The sequence below is a fragment of the Scophthalmus maximus genome, chromosome 3 (assembly GCF_022379125.1).
Source record: "Scophthalmus maximus strain ysfricsl-2021 chromosome 3, ASM2237912v1, whole genome shotgun sequence".
In the NCBI taxonomy this organism is placed as follows: domain Eukaryota; kingdom Metazoa; phylum Chordata; class Actinopteri; order Pleuronectiformes; family Scophthalmidae; genus Scophthalmus; species Scophthalmus maximus.
In genome coordinates this window covers 417,501-435,000 of record NC_061517.1, presented here as the reverse complement: position 1 = coordinate 435,000, position 17,500 = coordinate 417,501, and the positions used below count along the sequence as shown (strand labels likewise).

The window sequence follows — 17,500 nt, the reverse complement described above, 5'->3', positions numbered from 1 at the left end:
TGGGATCCGGGGGCGGAGCCAGTGAACGAGCCTTAATCTGTGCTCAGCAAAATTATAATGATTTTTCAATCCTCTCAGCTGAAGCTAATTAAAACTGGAGGTATTCTACAAGTTCAAATGAATTTATTCCAGATCTGTACAGTCAATATTTACCTTCCTCCATCTAATACTGCTGCTTTATTATTCTGTATCATTCTGTTGTAATTAATGTATATGAGTTATGTTCCAGTAACAGTGGACAGGAAGTTAATGATCAGATGATTTGATCAAAGATTCATTTTATTTTCCAAATAAAAATATTCCAGTGTGACGATCTGAGCTGATCTTCTGTCAGTACAGTAAACGGAATATCTCACTGAGATAAAAGAACGTCTGAATGTTTTTGACTATTGTTAAGAATTTCATAGACTGAACAGTAAAATAATCTGCAGATGAATTTTAAATCCATAAACAGCAAACTCAAACAAAAAGCTGCTGCAGCATCAACAGACAACGTCCGTGTCCAAATCAACATCTGCTGCTTCCTGCTCCATAACTCATATGACTGGTTATGGATTCATAGTGTTACAATAACCTTGATAAAGAAATCAAATGGTGGTGAGACGTGGCGCTGCTGCATCCTCTTACCCTCCTCCCCTTTGTTATCTCACACACACACACACACACACACACACACACACACACACACACATATTCGTGCCAGCGTGGATTAGCCTAAGCTGAGTTCCAGTGTTTACTATTATTTATATTGGTTCGACCTTCTGAGCGACTGTACGGTTCCAACTCGCAGCTCTTACTGTGTCTATTGTCTCAGGCCTGAGTGTGTGTGTGTGGGGGGGGGGGGGGGCTGGAATAAAGCAGCTTGTGAACTTGAGCCTCAGGTCCCATCTGGCAGCAGCAGTTGTTATGTAACTTCAGCAGAGACGTACACATGCGATCCATTTCTGCTTGTGGCCTCCGTGTCGTTCAGATATGAGACGCCGTCGCCCCGAGGTGCTTCACTCTGACTCCGCCCGTCTCACACACTCTCACACACACACACACACAGATACACGGACACACTCTCTCACACACACACACACAGAAACACGGACACACTCTCACACACACACACACACACAGATACACGGACACACTCTCACACACACACACACACAGATACACGGACACACCCACCGTGCGACTGTGGGATAACGAGGTGAAGATGTGTCGTGTTACGAGGCAGAGGGAGATTATTGCTCACATCTTCACTGCCGGGCCTAAACCTGTGACCTGGTTTCCTCCCTGTGGTGGAGAAGGTCCGGGACCAGGTCCTGATGCTGGTCTGAGACCAGTGATCTGAGTCCTGTTGTCATGCTGTTCTCCTAGTGACGACTGGTGTGAGTCACGTCTGTCGGCAGAGTCGAGTCGACCGGAAGAATGTGTGTGTGTTTGTGACATAAATACTGTGGATACAAACTGTCTCACTGTCTGAACTGTCTGAACTGTCTCACTGTCTGAACCGTCTCACTGTCTGAACCGTCTGAACTGTCTCACTGTCTGAACTGTCTCACTGTCTGAACCGTCTCACTTTCTGAACCGTCTGAACCGTCTGAACTGTCTCACTGTCTGAACCGTCTCACTGTCTGAACCGTCTGAACTGTCTCACTGTCTGAACTGTCTCACTGTCTGAACCGTCCCACTTTCTGAACCGTCTGAACCGTCTGAACTGTCTCACTGTCTGAACTGTCTCACTGTCTGAATCGTCTGAACTGTCTCACTGTCTGAACCGTCTCACTTTCTGAACCGTCTGAACCGTCTCACTGTCTGAACTGTCTCACTTTCTGAACTGTCTCACTGTCTGAACTGTCTCACTGTCTGAACTGTCTGAACCGTCTCATTGTCTGAACCGTCTCACTGAACCGTCTCACTGTCTGAACCGTTTCACTGTCTGAACCGTCTCACTGTCTGAACTGTCTCACTGAACCGTCTCACTGTCTGAACCGTCTCACTGTCTGAACCGTCTGAACTGTCTCACTGTCTGAACTTTCTGAACTGTCTCATTGTCTGAACCGTCTCACTGTCTGAACTGTCTCACTGTCTGAACTGTCTCACTGTCTGAAGAGTCTCACTGTCTGAACTGTCTGAACTGTCTCACTGTCGGAACCGTCTCTGCTGATTTCAGCTTCTTGAATATGAATATTTTGAGACATATGAGACAGTGAACTGAAGATCTTTGGTGTAAACATAATTTCGGGGTTTGAGAAACACAGTCGACCTTTTCACCATTTTATGAAGAAAAACGACTAATCCATTAATCCAGAAAATAATCCTCGGATTAATCAATAACGAAAATAATTGTTCATTGCAGCCAAATTTAAAATACTTTCCGTAAAATGTGTATTTCTGATTTGTCCGATTTTACAGGATTTATTGACGATTTGACGTGTGATCGGTTTTGGCTGGTGTTGCAAATCAGTTTCTTAAAGTCCTCGGGCGTCTGAAACTTCCTGTCTCCACTTCCTGTCTCCACAGGAAAATCTGCGTTCACTGTAAGTGTGCGCGGGAGGAGCACGTGGTCCGCTCGGTGCCGGGCCAGCTGGAGAAGATGATGACCAAGCTGGTGTCGGACTTCCAGAGACACTCCATCTCCGACGACGACTCGGGCTGCGCCTCCGAGGAGTACGCCTGGGTCCCGCCGGGGCTCAAGCCCGAACAGGTACAGGACGTACAGTACGCTGTGACTGAGACGTGTCCGTACAGACGCTCGATATTCTTTATTCTGTGTCACGTTCGTGTTCGTGCTCGTGCAGGTGTACCAGTACTTCAGCTGCCTGCCCGAGGACCGGGTCCCGTACGTCAACAGTCCCGGGGAGAGACAACGGATCAAGCAGCTGCTGCACCAGCTGCCGGCCCACGACAGCGAGGTAACAGATCCAATGACGCCTCTGAGTTTATTACATCACAACAACGATTAATATCTAGCTTCTGAGCCTCAGTACTGTAACTCTCTGTTACTGCAACTCTCTGTTACTGTCACTCTGTCTCCTCAGTACTGTAACTCTCTGTCTCCTCAGCCTCAGTACTGTAACTCTGTCTCCTCAGTACTGTAACTCTCTGTCTCCTCAGCCTCAGTACTGTAACTCTCTGTCTCCTCAGTACTGTAACTCTCTGTTACTGTAACTCTGTCTCCTCAGCCTCAGTACTGTAACTCTCTGTCTCCTCAGTACTGTAACTCTCTGTTACTGTCACTCTGTCTCCTCAGTACTGTAACTCTCTGTCTCCTCAGCCTCAGTACTGTAACTCTGTCTCCTCAGTACTGTAACTCTCTGTCTCCTCAGTACTGTAACTCTCTGTCTCCTCAGCCTCAGTACTGTAACTCTCTGTCTCCTCAGTACTGTAACTCTCTGTTACTGTAACTCTGTCTCCTCAGTACTGTAACTCTCTGTCTCCTCAGCCTCAGTACTGTAACTCTGTCTCCTCAGTACTGTAACTCTCTGTTACTGTAACTCTGTCTCCTCAGTACTGTAACTCTGTCTCCTCAGTACTGTAACTCTCTGTTACTGTAACTCTCTGTTACTGTAACTCTCTGTCTCCTCAGCCTCAGTACTGTAACTCTCTGTCTCCTCAGCCTCAGTACTGTAACTCTGTCTCCTCAGTACTGTAACTCTCTGTTACTGTAACTCTGTCTCCTCAGTACTGTAACTCTGTCTCCTCAGTACTGTAACTCTCTGTTACTGTAACTCTCTGTTACTGTAACTCTCTGTCTCCTCAGTACTGTAACTCTCTGTTACTGTAACTCTCTGTCTCCTCAGTACTGTAACTCTGTGTTACTGTAACTCTCTGTTACTGTAACTCCGTCTCCTCAGTACTGTAACTCTCTGTCTCCTCAGCCTCGGTACTGTAACTCTGTCTCCTCAGTACTGTAACTCTGTCTCCTCAGTACTGTAACTCTCTGTTACTGTAACTCTCTGTCTCCTCAGTACTGTAACTCTCTGTCTCCTCAGCCTCGGTACTGTAACTCTGTCTCCTCAGTACTGTAACTCTGTCTCCTCAGTACTGTAACTCTGTCTCCTCAGTACTGTAACTCTCTGTTACTGTAACTCTCTGTCTCCTCAGTACTGTAAATCTCTGTCTCCTCAGCCTCAGTACTGTAACTCTCTGTTACTGAAACTCTCTGTCTTCTAAGTACTGTAACTCTGTCTCCTAAGTACTGTAACTCTGTCTCCTCAGTACTGTAACTCTCTGTTACTGTAACTCTCTGTCTCCTCAGTACTGTAACTCTCTGTCTCCTCAGCCTCAGTACTGTAACTCTGTCTCCTCAGTACTGTAACTCTCTGTTACTGTAACTCTGTCTCCTCAGTACTGTAACTCTGTCTCCTCAGTACTGTAACTCTCTGTTACTGTAACTCTGTCTCCTCAGTACTGTAACTCTGTCTCCTCAGTACTGTAACTCTCTGTCTCCTAAGTACTGTAACTCTGTCTCCTCAGTACTGTAACTCTCTGTCTCCTCAGCCTCAGTACTGTAACTCTCTGTTACTGTAACTCTCTGTCTCCTAAGTACTGTAACTCTGTCTCCTAAGTACTGTAACTCTGTCTCCTCAGTACTGTAACTCTCTGTTACTGTAACTCTCTGTCTCCTCAGTACTGTAACTCTCTGTCTCCTCAGCCTCAGTACTGTAACTCTGTCTCCTCAGTACTGTAACTCTCTGTTACTGTAACTCTGTCTCCTCAGTACTGTAACTCTCTGTTACTGTAACTCTCTGTCTCCTCAGTACTGTAACTCTCTGTCTCCTCAGCCTCAGTACTGTAACTCTGTCTCCTCAGTACTGTAACTCTCTGTTACTGTAACTCTGTCTCCTCAGTACTGTAACTCTGTCTCCTCAGTACTGTAACTCTCTGTTACTTTAACTCTCTGTTACTGTAACTCTCTGTCTCCTCAGTACTGTAACTCTCTGTCTCCTCAGCCTCAGTACTGTAACTCTGTCTCCTCAGTACTGTAACTCTGTCTCCTCAGTACTGTAACTCTCTGTCTCCTCAGTACTGTAACTCTCTGTCTCCTCAGCCTCAGTACTGTAACTCTCTGTCTCCTCGGCCTCAGTACTGTAACTCTGTCTCCTCAGTACTGTAACTCTCTGTTACTGTAACTCTGTCTCCTCAGTACTGTAACTCTGTCTCCTTAGTACTGTAACTCTCTGTTACTGTAACTCTCTGTTACTGTAACTCTCTGTCTCCTCAGTACTGTAACTCTCTGTTACTGTAACTCTCTGTTACTGTAACTCTCTGTCTCCTCAGTACTGTAACTCTGTGTTACTGTAACTCTCTGTTACTGTAACTCCGTCTCCTCAGTACTGTAACTCTCTGTCTCCTCAGCCTCGGTACTGTAACTCCGTCTCCTCAGTACTGTAACTCTCTGTCTCCTCAGCCTCGGTACTGTAACTCTGTCTCCTCAGTACTGTAACTCTGTCTCCTCAGTACTGTAACTCTGTCTCCTCAGTACTGTAACTCTCTGTCTCCTAAGTACTGTAACTCTGTCTCCTCAGTACTGTAACTCTCTGTTACTGTAACTCTCTGTCTCCTCAGTACTGTAACTCTCTGTCTCCTCAGCCTCAGTACTGTAACTCTCTGGACGAGGAGGAGAAGAAGGAGCTGCGTCTGTTCAGTCAGCAGAGGAAGAGAGAGAACCTGGGCAGAGGCGTCGTCAGACTGTTTCCTGTCACCATGACGGGAGCCATATGTCAACAGGTGAAGCAGATTCTGTCAGGAGACAATTTAAACGTTAAACCAACAGTAGGTATAGATATATATAGATAAAGAAAATCATCCTGTATCTGCAGAAGAAGAAGAACTGGAGCAGGAAGCTGCAGGTTTAGCTTCAGGGCCGCAGCTCACTGACAGTGTTCAGCAGGACGTACAGTTCAATGTGACTTCCTGTTCCCTCGGAGCCACACCCCCAGACTAAACGTCCATTTGTTTCCAGTGCGGCAGGCAGATCTGCGGCGGGGACATCGCGGTGTTCGCCGGTCGGGCCGGACACGGCAGCTGCTGGCACCCCCAGTGTTTCCAGTGCTCGTCCTGCAGCGAGCTGCTGGTCGACCTCATCTACTTCCACCAGGACGGACAGATCTACTGTGGCCGGCACCACGCCGAGCGGCTGAAGCCTCGCTGCCAGGCCTGCGACGAGGTGACGGCTTGAACACAGAAGAGGAGAAACAGATCTCTTCCCTCTGTCTCTCCGCTGTCTTTCTCCTATTTATTATTGAGTCTTCGTCTTCGTCTCTCTAACCGTTGTCTCTCGGTCTCTCTCAGATCATCCTTGCAGACCAGTGCACCGAGGCAGAAGGACGATACTGGCACATGAAGCACTTCTGTTGTTTCGAGTGCGAGGCGTCGCTGGGCGGTCGGCGCTACATCATGAGGGAGAGTCGACCGTACTGCTGCGCCTGCTACGAGTCGCTGTACGCAGAATACTGCGACAGCTGCGGAGAACACATCGGTAAGAATCAGTCACAGCTGTGTCATGACACATTATTATAATCTGATGTGAGCAGCTACAAGGACATCTGGAGTGTTTGTTAAAGGGCCCATATTGTCATATTTTCATAATAAATAAGTCGAGGGTCTGTAAGTACAGTGAAAGTGTCAAAGCGGTCAATAAACAGACAAATACACAGTCTGCATTCAGCAGGACTCCTGCAGAAACGTGATGAGCGACCAACAACACGAGAAACATCAGGAAGCTTCATCATTAAACACGATTCATAAGGATATTAATACAAGAGACAAACTGATTTAATTTTTCCTTTGCAAAATTCATCGGTAACCGGTGTCGACCGTGGCCCGTGACGTGGAGCTGCTGCTGGGGCAGAGACGCCGGTGTTCCGGTCCGGTCCGCTGTGATGTCATGATGTCAGCAGTCACACAGCCGTGGCGTGATGGAGCGGGCGGTCCGCCAGCGTCTCTGCCCCATCAACAGCTCAGCAGATCACTCTGGCGTCTCCGCATCGCGGGCCGCCGCCGAAACCGGGCATCAATGAATTGATGGTAGTCGGAGCAGGGAGATAGTTCCTCCAGGGCAGAAGCTCCTCGCACAGGGACAACACGGTCAGAGCCGCTCTGAGCGTGAACAGACACACGGTGAACAGAGAAGGTGGTTGGCCTGGCCGTACGTCACTCAGAAGAGAGGCTCATAACATATTAATTAGACGAGCCAAAGTTGATTTGCAGAGCTCCTTAAAAAGAGATAGATAAAACCATATTGAAATAAAACAAATATATCTTCTTAGGGGTCAAAACTTCAAATAAAACACTAGAAAGGTTCAATATGGACCTTTAATGGGGTAACAGAAAGCTGTGGTGCCCCCTAGTGGTTCCAGGTGTCTTAGTGTACTGCTTATTAATACTGGAGAGTAAATATTGAAAGTTTTCACATTTCCTTTTCAGAAACAAAAATTTCTTTCTGAAGTGAGTCACTTTTATATAAAAGATCATGACAGTAGAATGTTATGAAGTTGATGATGGGAGATTAATTATTGATAAAGGGAGATTCATTATTATCTACAAATAATTGTCTCATGGTTTCACATTATTATTTGAATAGGAATGTTCTGTAGTACAGTGAATTAAAATACAGCTGAGCCAATCATATTGAAGATGAACTGGTATGAACGTGAACATACTGTAAACATGATATATGATAACGTGTGTAATCGTGAGATGTTTCCTCAGGGATCGACCAGGGACAGATGACGTACGAGGGGCAGCACTGGCACGCCGTGGAGTCGTGCTTCTGCTGCGCCCGCTGTCACCTGCCTCTGCTGGGACGCCCCTTCCTCCCGCGGGCCGGGCTCATCTTCTGCTCACGGCCCTGCTCGCTGGGCGAAGACCCCGACAACTCAGACTCCTGCGACTCGGCGCTGCAGAGCCGACGGGTCGCGTCGGCGCCGGAGAAACACCCGCAGCAGCAGCAGTGTGGTTCTCCACTGAAGCCACCGGAGGGCGTCATGGTCACAGTGGAGAACAGAGGTGAGCCTTTATATCAGTTATTGTAATATTAGAATATACTTTTATCTTCACTGTAATCTGACTCGTGGATCCTCTCAGCCGTCCGCTGCTCCGCTCTGGGTCAGAACGGACTTCCTGTTCCCAGAGGCTCCTCCTACTCGCCACTTCCACACATTCACCTGGGAAACGGCTTCGGCCCATCGTGGCCCAGCGACGTTCCTCAGTACACTTTACTGCCGGAGAACTGTGACATCATCAGACCTCCCATCGGAGAACCGCAGGTCCAACAGGAACCAGATGAGATCACCGGACGAACGGGACTGAGCTCCAGAGGAACCTCAACGGATAACGACTGTAGAAACTGGGTCGAGAAGACGAGTCCAGTTCTGCAAGGTATCAGAACTCACGCTCACTTCACACACGTACAGTTTCATAACTGTAACTGTAACTTACCGTGATGTTGTTTTTCCTCAGCGTTCCCGCCCCTCCCCCCCGACATCTCCTCCGTCCTCCCGCCTCCTCTGCCCGTCAAGAGTCGTGACCTGACGCCGCCGCCCCGCCCACCGGAGGACCGAGCGCCGGGTCCTATTGCCCCCATGACTCGCAGCGGCACCGCTCGAGTCAGCTTCAGAGAACCAATCAGCAGCAGCTACTCTGTTGACGATAACGAAGACGATGATGATGAAGAAGAGCTGCGTGAGGAAGACGAGGGGGAGGGGGGTTTCAGGGTCCCGCCTCACATGGATCTACTCGGTGAGAGACAGAAATATTTACTCTCGTTCAATTTGGAATCTGGTTCATTTTCTGTTTCTCAAACTTTTCTTCTCCACCAGACGGTTCGTCTCACCGGCAGCGAGGGGGGAGCTGCCACCCCTTGACCTCTGACCCCGGCTCTGAGAGGACAACCACACGCTCGCGGTCCGATCGGCCGCGGCTCGACAGCCTGGACGTGAGAGGTGAGAGAGAACGGGACGTCCGCGGCTCGTCCAGCGCCGCCGCCCTGAGCCTCCAACCGGGACGCTACAAACACGAAGACTCCTGCTCCACCTGCTCCTCGTCCTCCGACTCCGAGGAGGAGGGCTACTTCCTTGGACAGCCAATCCCCCTGCCCCCGCAGCTCCGGAAGGATCCGCCTGCGGATGGTGAGGACGGGGGGGCGGAGCCGCAGAGGGGGGCGGAGCTGCAGAGAGACTGGAGCCTGCGAGGCAGCGTGAGGCGGAGAAGAGGTCCGAGCGTCGGTGCGAAGGACAAAGATAAAAACTGTGCGGTTTCCTAGCAACAGACGTCGAGGAACGAGAGAAACTAACGACCTCATGGTTCTGGTTCTGGTTCTAGAGAAGCTTCAGGGAGTGATGGCACATTCCTCAGTTATTGTTTATTCAGAATATCTTATTTTAGCTCTGCTGTATTTCCATTTTCTCTTATGTGCAATTTTTATATGGTTGTAATATATTTTTTAAAAATTAAACTGCAGTAAACTGGTAGTTTTTTTTGTACAATCACATTACGTTTGTGTGTTAAAATGTTTCTGTCTGTAATCACGTTGTTTATTTTAATATTTAGTTCTTGGTGTTTCGTTTTGGATAAAGAAACAGATGATGATTGATTGTGAACAAATTTTATTAAATTTGTCTAAATTTGTGTTTCTTTCACTTTTCATCTACAGCAGACGTTTGAACAGTGGAAACATTAATGAGGAAACAGCAGTGATGTAATGTGACTCAGTTAATGTAGTGTAATGGAGTACAGTAGAAGTATCAATGAGTCTTTTCATCACGACGCTTCAGCACAATACAACAGCCCGTGTGTGTGTGTGTGTGTGTGTGACCTCTTCATGTAACTCATCTGCTCTATCATATTTTTGGAGACATTTTATCTCTAAAAATATTTTATTCATCCACTTTATCAAATGTTACAATTTTCTGCTTTAGTTTCATAATTTAAATCTATTTTTAAAAAATATTGAAGTTTAGAGAAAAACTTTGGACTTTGGAGCAATTTTCTCACTTTTCAAGGATTTTTTACAACCAACACAATAAATAGATCCAGAAAATATTCATAAGTTGTAGCCCATATACATATGTATCTACATATATATGTATATGTTTATATACATATATATGTATGTATATATACATATATATATATATATAATAAATTATAAATGCAAAATGGCTCCATTTCAACCTGCTGCAAAAGTAAAGTTCTGCTCAAACATTAGTGAATAAGTACAGTAATAATCTAATGAAATATAAAGTTGCTCTGAAGTCTTTAGTTTTTTATATATTTGAATTCAAACCTCCTGATGAGACTTTTACATCAGTAACATCGTCAGTGCTTCAAGTGTTAATAAGAGATAAAGTCTTTCTGTCAGGATCAACTTGTTACAAGTGAAACTCGTCATCTGTCGGCGTCACGTGACCTGGAGAAACCTGCAGCACTTCCTCACTGCAGAGTGAACGGACCAATCAGGGCGAGGGGGCGGAGTCAGGAGCAGCTCTCGAGTTGTCAGACAGGTTCGTCCTGAGCTGCTGGAGAGGCTTCACACACACACACACACACACACACTCTCTCTCTCCCTCGTCTGTGGAGCAGCTGCTGTGTGTCTGAGGAGGAATGAAGCCGCTCAGCGTCTCGACAGGAGAAGGTGAGTTCATCCCTTCAGAGAACATGAGGGTTTGTTGTTGACCTGCCTCTTGTGTCTCTGACTTCCTGCTTCCTGTTTCTCCTTGACTCACTAACTACTTCACTAACTTGATCCAACCAGCTGCTCTCGTCTCTGTCTCTGTTCGTCCGAGCCTCGTCTCCACTTTCCTCTCAGCGGCCTGTGAACTCTGACGTGGAGGAGGAGCTCTGGTCGTCAGGTGAGAGTCAGGCACCTGGAATGTCAAACATGTGGAGAATGTGAGAGGCAGAAGCAGCCTGAGTTCAAACCTGCAGCCGATCTTTACGTTCACACAGAAGTTCAGGGGGAAAGAGAGAAGATGGCTCCTACCTGTTTTTACAAAGTTCACTCACGTCACGTGACCTTGAGCAGAGTCAGAGGTGAAGAAGTTTGACCTCTTTGTTCCGAAGCCGCAGACGTTCGTTACCCGCCCGGCAACCGGCTGCTTTATTTAGAGATGAGGAGTCGTTGTTCCCCTAGCAGCTGCTGGTGTGTGTGTGTGTGTGTGTGTGTGTGTGTGTGTGTGTGTGTGTGTGTGTGTGTGTGTGTGTGTGTGTGTGTGTGTGTGTGTGTGTGTGTGTGTGTGTGTGTGTGTGTGTGAGAGGGGAAACGGACAACTGACGGACGACTGACGGACGACTGTGAGTTATTGTGTCGGCAGCCAATGAACGTGCCGATGAAGAAGCGTGGACAGAAACCACAGTGTTGTTGATTGGAGGGTGTCACTGGTCTTTAGAGTAAATGTTAAATGTGTCTCGTCCACAGGAAGAAGTCCGAACGTCCCGGAGCCAAAGTTCCACTGAGATCATGAAGCGTTTCCACAGATTTTCTCCAGGAAGTTAAAAATAAAGACGCTGTGACTCAGACGGGTTCTAGTTTTGCAAAATGCCAGTGGAGGCTCCGCAGCGGCCCGTGAGGCAGCCGGCGAGGACGACCGCAGCCGCCGCTCCCCCGCGCCTGCGGCCCAAAGGTGCGGCGGGGCCGGACTTCTATCGACAGAGCCCGGCAGCAGAGGTGCGACCGCGGCAGAGCGCGGTGGAGAGGCTGGAGGCAGACAAGGCGAAGTACGTCAAGAGTCCGGTGGCTCTGTCCAAGCAGCCGGTCCGGCCTCCTGAGGGGCGGAGGCCTCTGCTGAGCGGCACCAGGAAGACCCCGACCCAAACCAAACCCAGGCAGGACGGCGTCCAGCTGGACCTGAAGCACCTGAGCAACCTCATCAGCGGCGTGAGCGACGGACCTCAGCCCGGTGCCGCTGTGAGCCCACAGGACGGCGACGCGTCTCCTCGCCTCACAGCCGCGGACTCGCCACAGAAGACAGAGCGGCCTTGTCCGCCTCCTCGTCCCGACTGGTCCAGTCACGCCAAGGTCCGGTTAAAAGCCTCGGGACCTGCCGAGGTGGAGAGTTCCGGGTCTCCTGGATCTCCAGCTGCAGGGACCGTGCGCAGGGTGGACGTCCTGCCTCAGGCCCGTCCCGTGCGGACGCCCTGCAGGCCTCAGTTCATCCGGCAGCCTCTTCATCCCGTTCCTTCTCACCCTCAGTTCCCGCTCCGCCCGTCCGCTTCACACCTGCGTCTCTTCCACCTCAGAACTTCAGCAGGTCCGTCTCCTCTGAAACCGGTTGTTGCCCCGTCGAAACCGGACAACCCTCCCCCCTCTACCCCCGTCCCTGCTCCGCCTCCCCCCAGCTTCCCCTTGTTCCCTCCCCCCTCCCCAGCCATCACCCGTCTGTCCTCCTCCAGCTCCAGGAAGCGTCCGTCTCTGACCCGGTCCAAATCGGACATGAGCGACCGATTCTCCAGAGCCGGGACGGAGCTGGAGCGGTTCTTCAACCTGTGCGGTCTGGACCCTGCAGACCTGCAGGACCTGACCGGGTCCGGCTCCGACATCGTCTCCCTCGCCCGGTTCCGCAGTGTGAGCGCCCCGGGGTCAGAGTGCGCCGGCTCTGTCGTGCAGGACGAAGGTGACGACGATGACGCTGCCAACGCCGCCGAGCGAGTTCCGTACGGCGTGTCCGTCATCGAGAGGAACGCCCGAGTCATCAAGTGGCTGTACGGCCTCCGTCAGGACGACGTCCGGAAGAGCAGCGACCTGTAGGACGAGTGACCTGGACCCTCACAGGAAGTGACGGGTTCCCATGATGCAACTGGTCTCAAGTGTGTGACGACGTGACGACGACGTTTGTTTTTCACACTGGTTTGTTTTGATATTTGTTTCCAAAATAAGACATTTGTTAATACATTTGTTTCTGAGGGCATGTTTTCTTCCATTTTTTTTCACTTTTCACCTTTTTGGGGTTAGTTTGTTGTTTTTTGTTTCTTATTGACTCATAATGTGTCTGTTTACCTCATTATTATATTTGTCCACTGATGTGACGTCTGAGTTCATCAGATCACAATCTGCTGTTCATGGATCTGATTAAAGATGAAATCACACGAGCATCTTGTTTCTGAAGTTTCACATCAAAATGTTTATAGCTGCAGAAATAAGAGAAGTAAAGAGAAACCTCAGGAAAAGTAATTAATAAGTAAACATTCAATATAAACACAAATAAATATATATTTTTAACGCAGTGTGAACAGGTTTTAAACTGAAGATATTGAAACTCAGGGACAGAAATTATTATTGCACAGTTAAATTGATTAACACTTGGAAATATGAGTCCAGATGTTTTCATATTTTTGTTTGCAGGATCAAAAACTTCCAAACCTTTTCTACCAAACTCTGAGCACGGAGGCTAATAAATGAATCGCCAACTATTTTGACAATCGATTAATTGGATTTGTTTCTCTGATTTCAGCTTCTTAAATATGATTATGTTCTGGTTTCTTTGCTCCTCTGTGACAGTGAGCTGAAGATCTTTGGTGTGAGAACAAAACAAAACATCATGTTGGTGATTTTGTGAAACACGATCCACATTAATCATATTTTTATGAACCAAACAACTGATAAGTTGCAGCTTTAATTATAACAAATCATTTAACTTATCAGACCACTTCCAGTTTTCTCTGTTATGTTTCTACTTTAAGAGAGACAGTCGTGTACAGTTTGCACAGTAGGATTGTTGGTGGAGGTTTGGGCTCCACATCGATTTAATGAAATCATAACTGCATTCATATGTGATTATATGAATCTGCTGTAAATCTGTTGTGGTGTCGGTGATGAATATGATGAACAGGAAGTTTCACTCATGTTCCACCAGAGGTCAGCGACGTTCACTCTGACGTGACGAGTCAGAAATGAACTGTAGTCAAAAGAAAAGATGTTGATACTTTTCAGTTTAAATTCACAGATCATCTTTTCTTTTTAATCGTTAAGATCTACTGAAATATTCATATCTGAGAGGAACTGTGGGCAGGTCGTTCACAGTAGAACCAGCTGGATGAGTCTATTAAAATCAATCTGCATGAGTCTAAAAGTACAAAATGACCACCTGAGATAAGAGATGAAACTAAATAAAACGATTATAATTTATATAAACTGTATCATGAGTTTAGTTGCAATGCAGCTACGCTGAGTCGTAGTTTTCTATGATGAGCTGTTGAGCCACAGGAAGAGAGGAAGTGGACGTGACATGGTGAGAACTTATAATTATGAACGAGTCGTCGAACCAGATTGTGTCGAGGGTCGAGTGTGAACAGAGACGACGAAAGAATGAGTTGTTTACAGATATTAAAGAAGCAGCTTTTAAAAAAGACCGAGGACAGAAACCGGAGCAGCGACGTTCAGCATCAGAGGGTGAGTTTTTAAAATATAGTCTTTTCCTTCTTTTGTATAAATATTCTATTTAAAAACATCTTAATCTTTTTTAGATTTTTGATGCATCATAGATGTTGAATACAGTAACAGACACTATTTAAGAAACAACAAGAAATTCTCTAATGTTTTATTCTTAAAATTCTTAATATCCTCAAAGTCGCTGACGTCTGGAACAAATGACTCCTCGTGTCTTTTTCTACTGTTCATCTCATTATTCTGTTTAATAAGTTATAAGTTCACACCTGCAGTCATGAAGTGCTGAACTAAAGATAAAATCAATATAATATTTTAGGTGGTCATAATTCCATCATATCCTGACAAGTTTGAAATCTTTTTATATTAAATGTTCTGCAACTCAGATTTTCTTCAGTATATGATTTTTGTGTAAAAGTCCGAAAGAGACAGAATCATAAAAGTTGGCAAACAATTAGAAATATAGATATCTTTTTATTTAGGGGGCGAGGCCGATTCCTCTGGCCAGGAAGCTTTGCTACGCAGTGGGCGGAGCCCCGCACCAGATGACCGCGGTCGCTGTGGGCGTGTCCCTGCAGATCTTCCTCCTGGATGTTGTGCAGGTGAAACATGATGACCTCTGACCCACGGACACTTTGTTCCCACTGCACAAATACTGGATGTCAGATTCAAAAAGAAGAAAAGTGGAAACATTTAGTAATATCTATGTTTCCACTGTCCACAGATGGAGGCCTTGTATGTTTCCATGATTCTGTTTGTGAGTCGGGCCTGGGACGCTGTGACCGACCCTCTGGTTGGATATCTGGTGACCCGCAGCAGACGGACTCCCATCGGAAAACTCCTCCCATGGTGGGTCGGAGGGATGGATGAAGGGATGGATGATTGGTTGGTTGGTCGTTGGTTGGTTGATTGGTTGGTGGGTTGTTTGTTCTGATTGGTCCTCGGTGTATTGAGCAGAACCATCCTGGTATCTCAGGCTGGTCCTCTCTGCTCCGTTCGTGGTCTTCTCTTATCTCCTCTTGTGGTTTGAGCCTCGTGGCTTCATGTCTCAGCCGCTCAGCGTCCTGTGGTTCCTCTCCACCAGCTGCTTGTTCCAGAGCCTCATGACGGTGAGTCTGACTCAAGTCCATCTGTCTGTGTCTGAAAAAGTTCTACTAAAGTACTTTTAGTAGTAGTAGTAGTGTTTTTACATGATTGTATTGGTAGTAAACGTTTTGAGTCTTTGTCGTCCGTCCACCATCTTGTGCTTCGGTCTCACTTCAGTCATCTTTCTTCATCTTTCCTCATGTCGCCATGGTGACTGAGTTTCATACTGTTTTCATGATGTCACCATTACTGCTGCAATGTTGCTCCAAGCTGTGTCACCATGGCGACTGAGTTGGCGTCGTGTCCGTTAACAGTGCTACAATGTCCCGTACCTGTCACTCAACATGTTCCTGGGGGGAGACCAGAGGGACAGAGACTCTGCCACAGCGTACAGTAAGTACAGTACCTCACATCTGTATCTGTGTCACCGGGTCGGACCAGACCTTCTCTTGTTCTCTGTGCAGGAATGAGTGTGGAGATGGGGGCGATGCTTCTGGCCTCAGCGCTGCAGGGTCACGTCGTGTCTGTGTACAACACAGAGAAGCAGCAAGTTTGTCAGCAGCTGGAACAGGAAACAGATCCGAGCTCAACGTCACCTCCGACTGCGTCACTGCAGCAAACGGTACCAACTGTACTTAACGTACAAACTGCACCTGATGTACCAACTGAACCTAACGTGGAAAATAAAAGTTGCTGCTGTAGCTCATATCACACTCGAGTTTCTGAGGCCGACCTGCAGCATTGTTGTGGCATTGTACTCACACGGTCCCAGGGAGGTCAGGTTACCTGTGTGTGTGTGTGTGTGTGTGTGTGTGTGTGTGTGTGTGTGTGTGTGTGTGTGTGTGTTTGTGTGTGTGTGTGTGTGTGTGTGTGTGTGTCTGTGTGTGTGTGTGTGTGTGTGTGTGTGTTTGTGTGTGTGTGTGTGTGTGTGTGTGTGTGTTTGTGTGTGTGTGTGTGTGTGTGTGTGTGTCTGTGTGTGTGAGAGTGTGTGTGTCTGTGTGTGTGTGTGTGTGTGTCTGTGTGTGTGTGTGTGAGAGTGTGTGTGTGTGTGTGTGTGTGTGTGTGTGTGTGTGTGTGTGTGTGTGTGTGTGTCTGTGTGTGTGAGAGTGTGTGTGTGTGTGTGTGTGTGTGTGTGTGTGTGTGTGTGTGTGTGTGTCTGTGTGTGTGAGAGTGTGTGTGTCTGTGTGTGTCTGTGTGTGTCTGTGTGTGTGTGTGTGAGAGTGTGTGTGTGTGTGTGTGTGTGTGTGTGTGTGTGTGTGTGTGTGTGTGTGTGTGTGTGTCTGTGTGTGTGAGAGTGTGTGTGTCTGTGTGTGTGTGTGTGTGTCTGTGTGTGTGTGTGTGAGAGTGTGTGTGTGTGTGTGTGTGTGTGTGTGTGTGTGTGTGTGTCCGTCCCCAGAGAAAGGCCTTCCAGACCTCCGCTCTGGTCCTGGGTTCTCTGTTCTTCCTCTGCAGCCTGGTCGTCTTCTTCGGGGTGAAGGAGCAGCAGCGTGAGTCACTGATCTCAAACTGGTCGACGGATCATCACTGAATCTGACTCGTTAGTTGTGTAAAGTTCATCACTCACAACTCTTTCCTCTCACGTCAGCCAGCGTCTGCTCCGATGACAGAGAGCGACCTTCCTATCTGACCTCTCTGAAGATGCTGATGTGTCACGCTCCGTATCGCCGGCTGGTGCTCGGCTTCGTGTTCAGTGCTCTGGCGGTTCAGGTGCTCTGAAGAAACACTCACTCATCATCTCTGCAGATTTGTAATTTGAAAATTTGCTAATATGTTCTATTCTTTTTCTTCCCCTCCGTCGTGGCGTCAGATGTCCTGGAGTAACTTCGCCCTGTTCTGCAGCCACGCCGCCGGACTGGGAGCTCACTTCCAGTTGCTGCTGCTGGCTCTGCTGGTACGATGCAGAACTCACAAAGTGTCTGATGAAAAGACACATTCTGAACTTCAGATGAAATGTTTCCGCAGGCCTCGGCCTCAGTGGCGGTTCCTGTGTGGCAGGCGGTTCTGCTGAGAGTCGGAAAGAAGACGACGCTTTTCATC

General features: G+C 47.7%; 3 protein-coding genes across 5 annotated transcripts in view; all 3 read left to right on the top strand.

The window, feature by feature from the left end:
• Positions 1–9,624, top strand: part of prickle3 (prickle homolog 3) — a 19,841-nt gene extending 10,217 nt beyond the window's left edge. Inside the window, exons 3-11 of the mRNA XM_047330940.1 lie at positions 2,515–2,698; positions 2,793–2,906; positions 5,587–5,724; positions 5,960–6,163; positions 6,289–6,475; positions 7,708–8,004; positions 8,083–8,376; positions 8,458–8,736; positions 8,817–9,624. Of these exons, the coding sequence (XP_047186896.1) occupies positions 2,515–2,698; positions 2,793–2,906; positions 5,587–5,724; positions 5,960–6,163; positions 6,289–6,475; positions 7,708–8,004; positions 8,083–8,376; positions 8,458–8,736; positions 8,817–9,259 (2,140 nt within the window). The 3' untranslated portion in view covers positions 9,260–9,624. The remainder of the gene's footprint in view (positions 1–2,514; positions 2,699–2,792; positions 2,907–5,586; positions 5,725–5,959; positions 6,164–6,288; positions 6,476–7,707; positions 8,005–8,082; positions 8,377–8,457; positions 8,737–8,816) is intronic.
• An 827-nt stretch (positions 9,625–10,451) lies between these two features.
• fam110a (family with sequence similarity 110 member A) lies at positions 10,452–13,084 on the top strand. 3 transcript variants are annotated; one of them, XM_047330947.1, is made up of 3 exons: positions 10,452–10,630; positions 10,805–10,847; positions 11,414–13,084. In XM_047330947.1, the coding sequence occupies exon 3, from the start codon at positions 11,534–11,536 to the stop codon at positions 12,740–12,742; it is 1,209 nt and encodes a 402-aa protein (XP_047186903.1). In that variant the 5' UTR covers positions 10,452–10,630; positions 10,805–10,847; positions 11,414–11,533; the 3' UTR covers positions 12,743–13,084. The 3 variants fall into 3 exon arrangements, with proteins under 3 accessions (XP_047186903.1, XP_047186902.1, XP_035500633.2); XM_047330946.1 differs by having other exon boundaries at positions 10,751–10,847; XM_035644740.2 differs by lacking the exon at positions 10,805–10,847.
• A 1,215-nt stretch (positions 13,085–14,299) lies between these two features.
• mfsd2al2 (major facilitator superfamily domain containing 2a-like 2) overlaps positions 14,300–17,500 on the top strand; it is a 5,072-nt gene continuing 1,871 nt past the window's right edge. The window contains exons 1-10 of the mRNA XM_035644434.2: positions 14,300–14,383; positions 14,860–14,979; positions 15,102–15,226; positions 15,354–15,486; positions 15,778–15,856; positions 15,928–16,085; positions 16,860–16,950; positions 17,049–17,170; positions 17,271–17,354; positions 17,426–17,500. The exon at positions 17,426–17,500 is cut by the window's right edge and continues 9 nt beyond it. Of these exons, the coding sequence (XP_035500327.2) occupies positions 14,300–14,383; positions 14,860–14,979; positions 15,102–15,226; positions 15,354–15,486; positions 15,778–15,856; positions 15,928–16,085; positions 16,860–16,950; positions 17,049–17,170; positions 17,271–17,354; positions 17,426–17,500 (1,071 nt within the window). The remainder of the gene's footprint in view (positions 14,384–14,859; positions 14,980–15,101; positions 15,227–15,353; positions 15,487–15,777; positions 15,857–15,927; positions 16,086–16,859; positions 16,951–17,048; positions 17,171–17,270; positions 17,355–17,425) is intronic.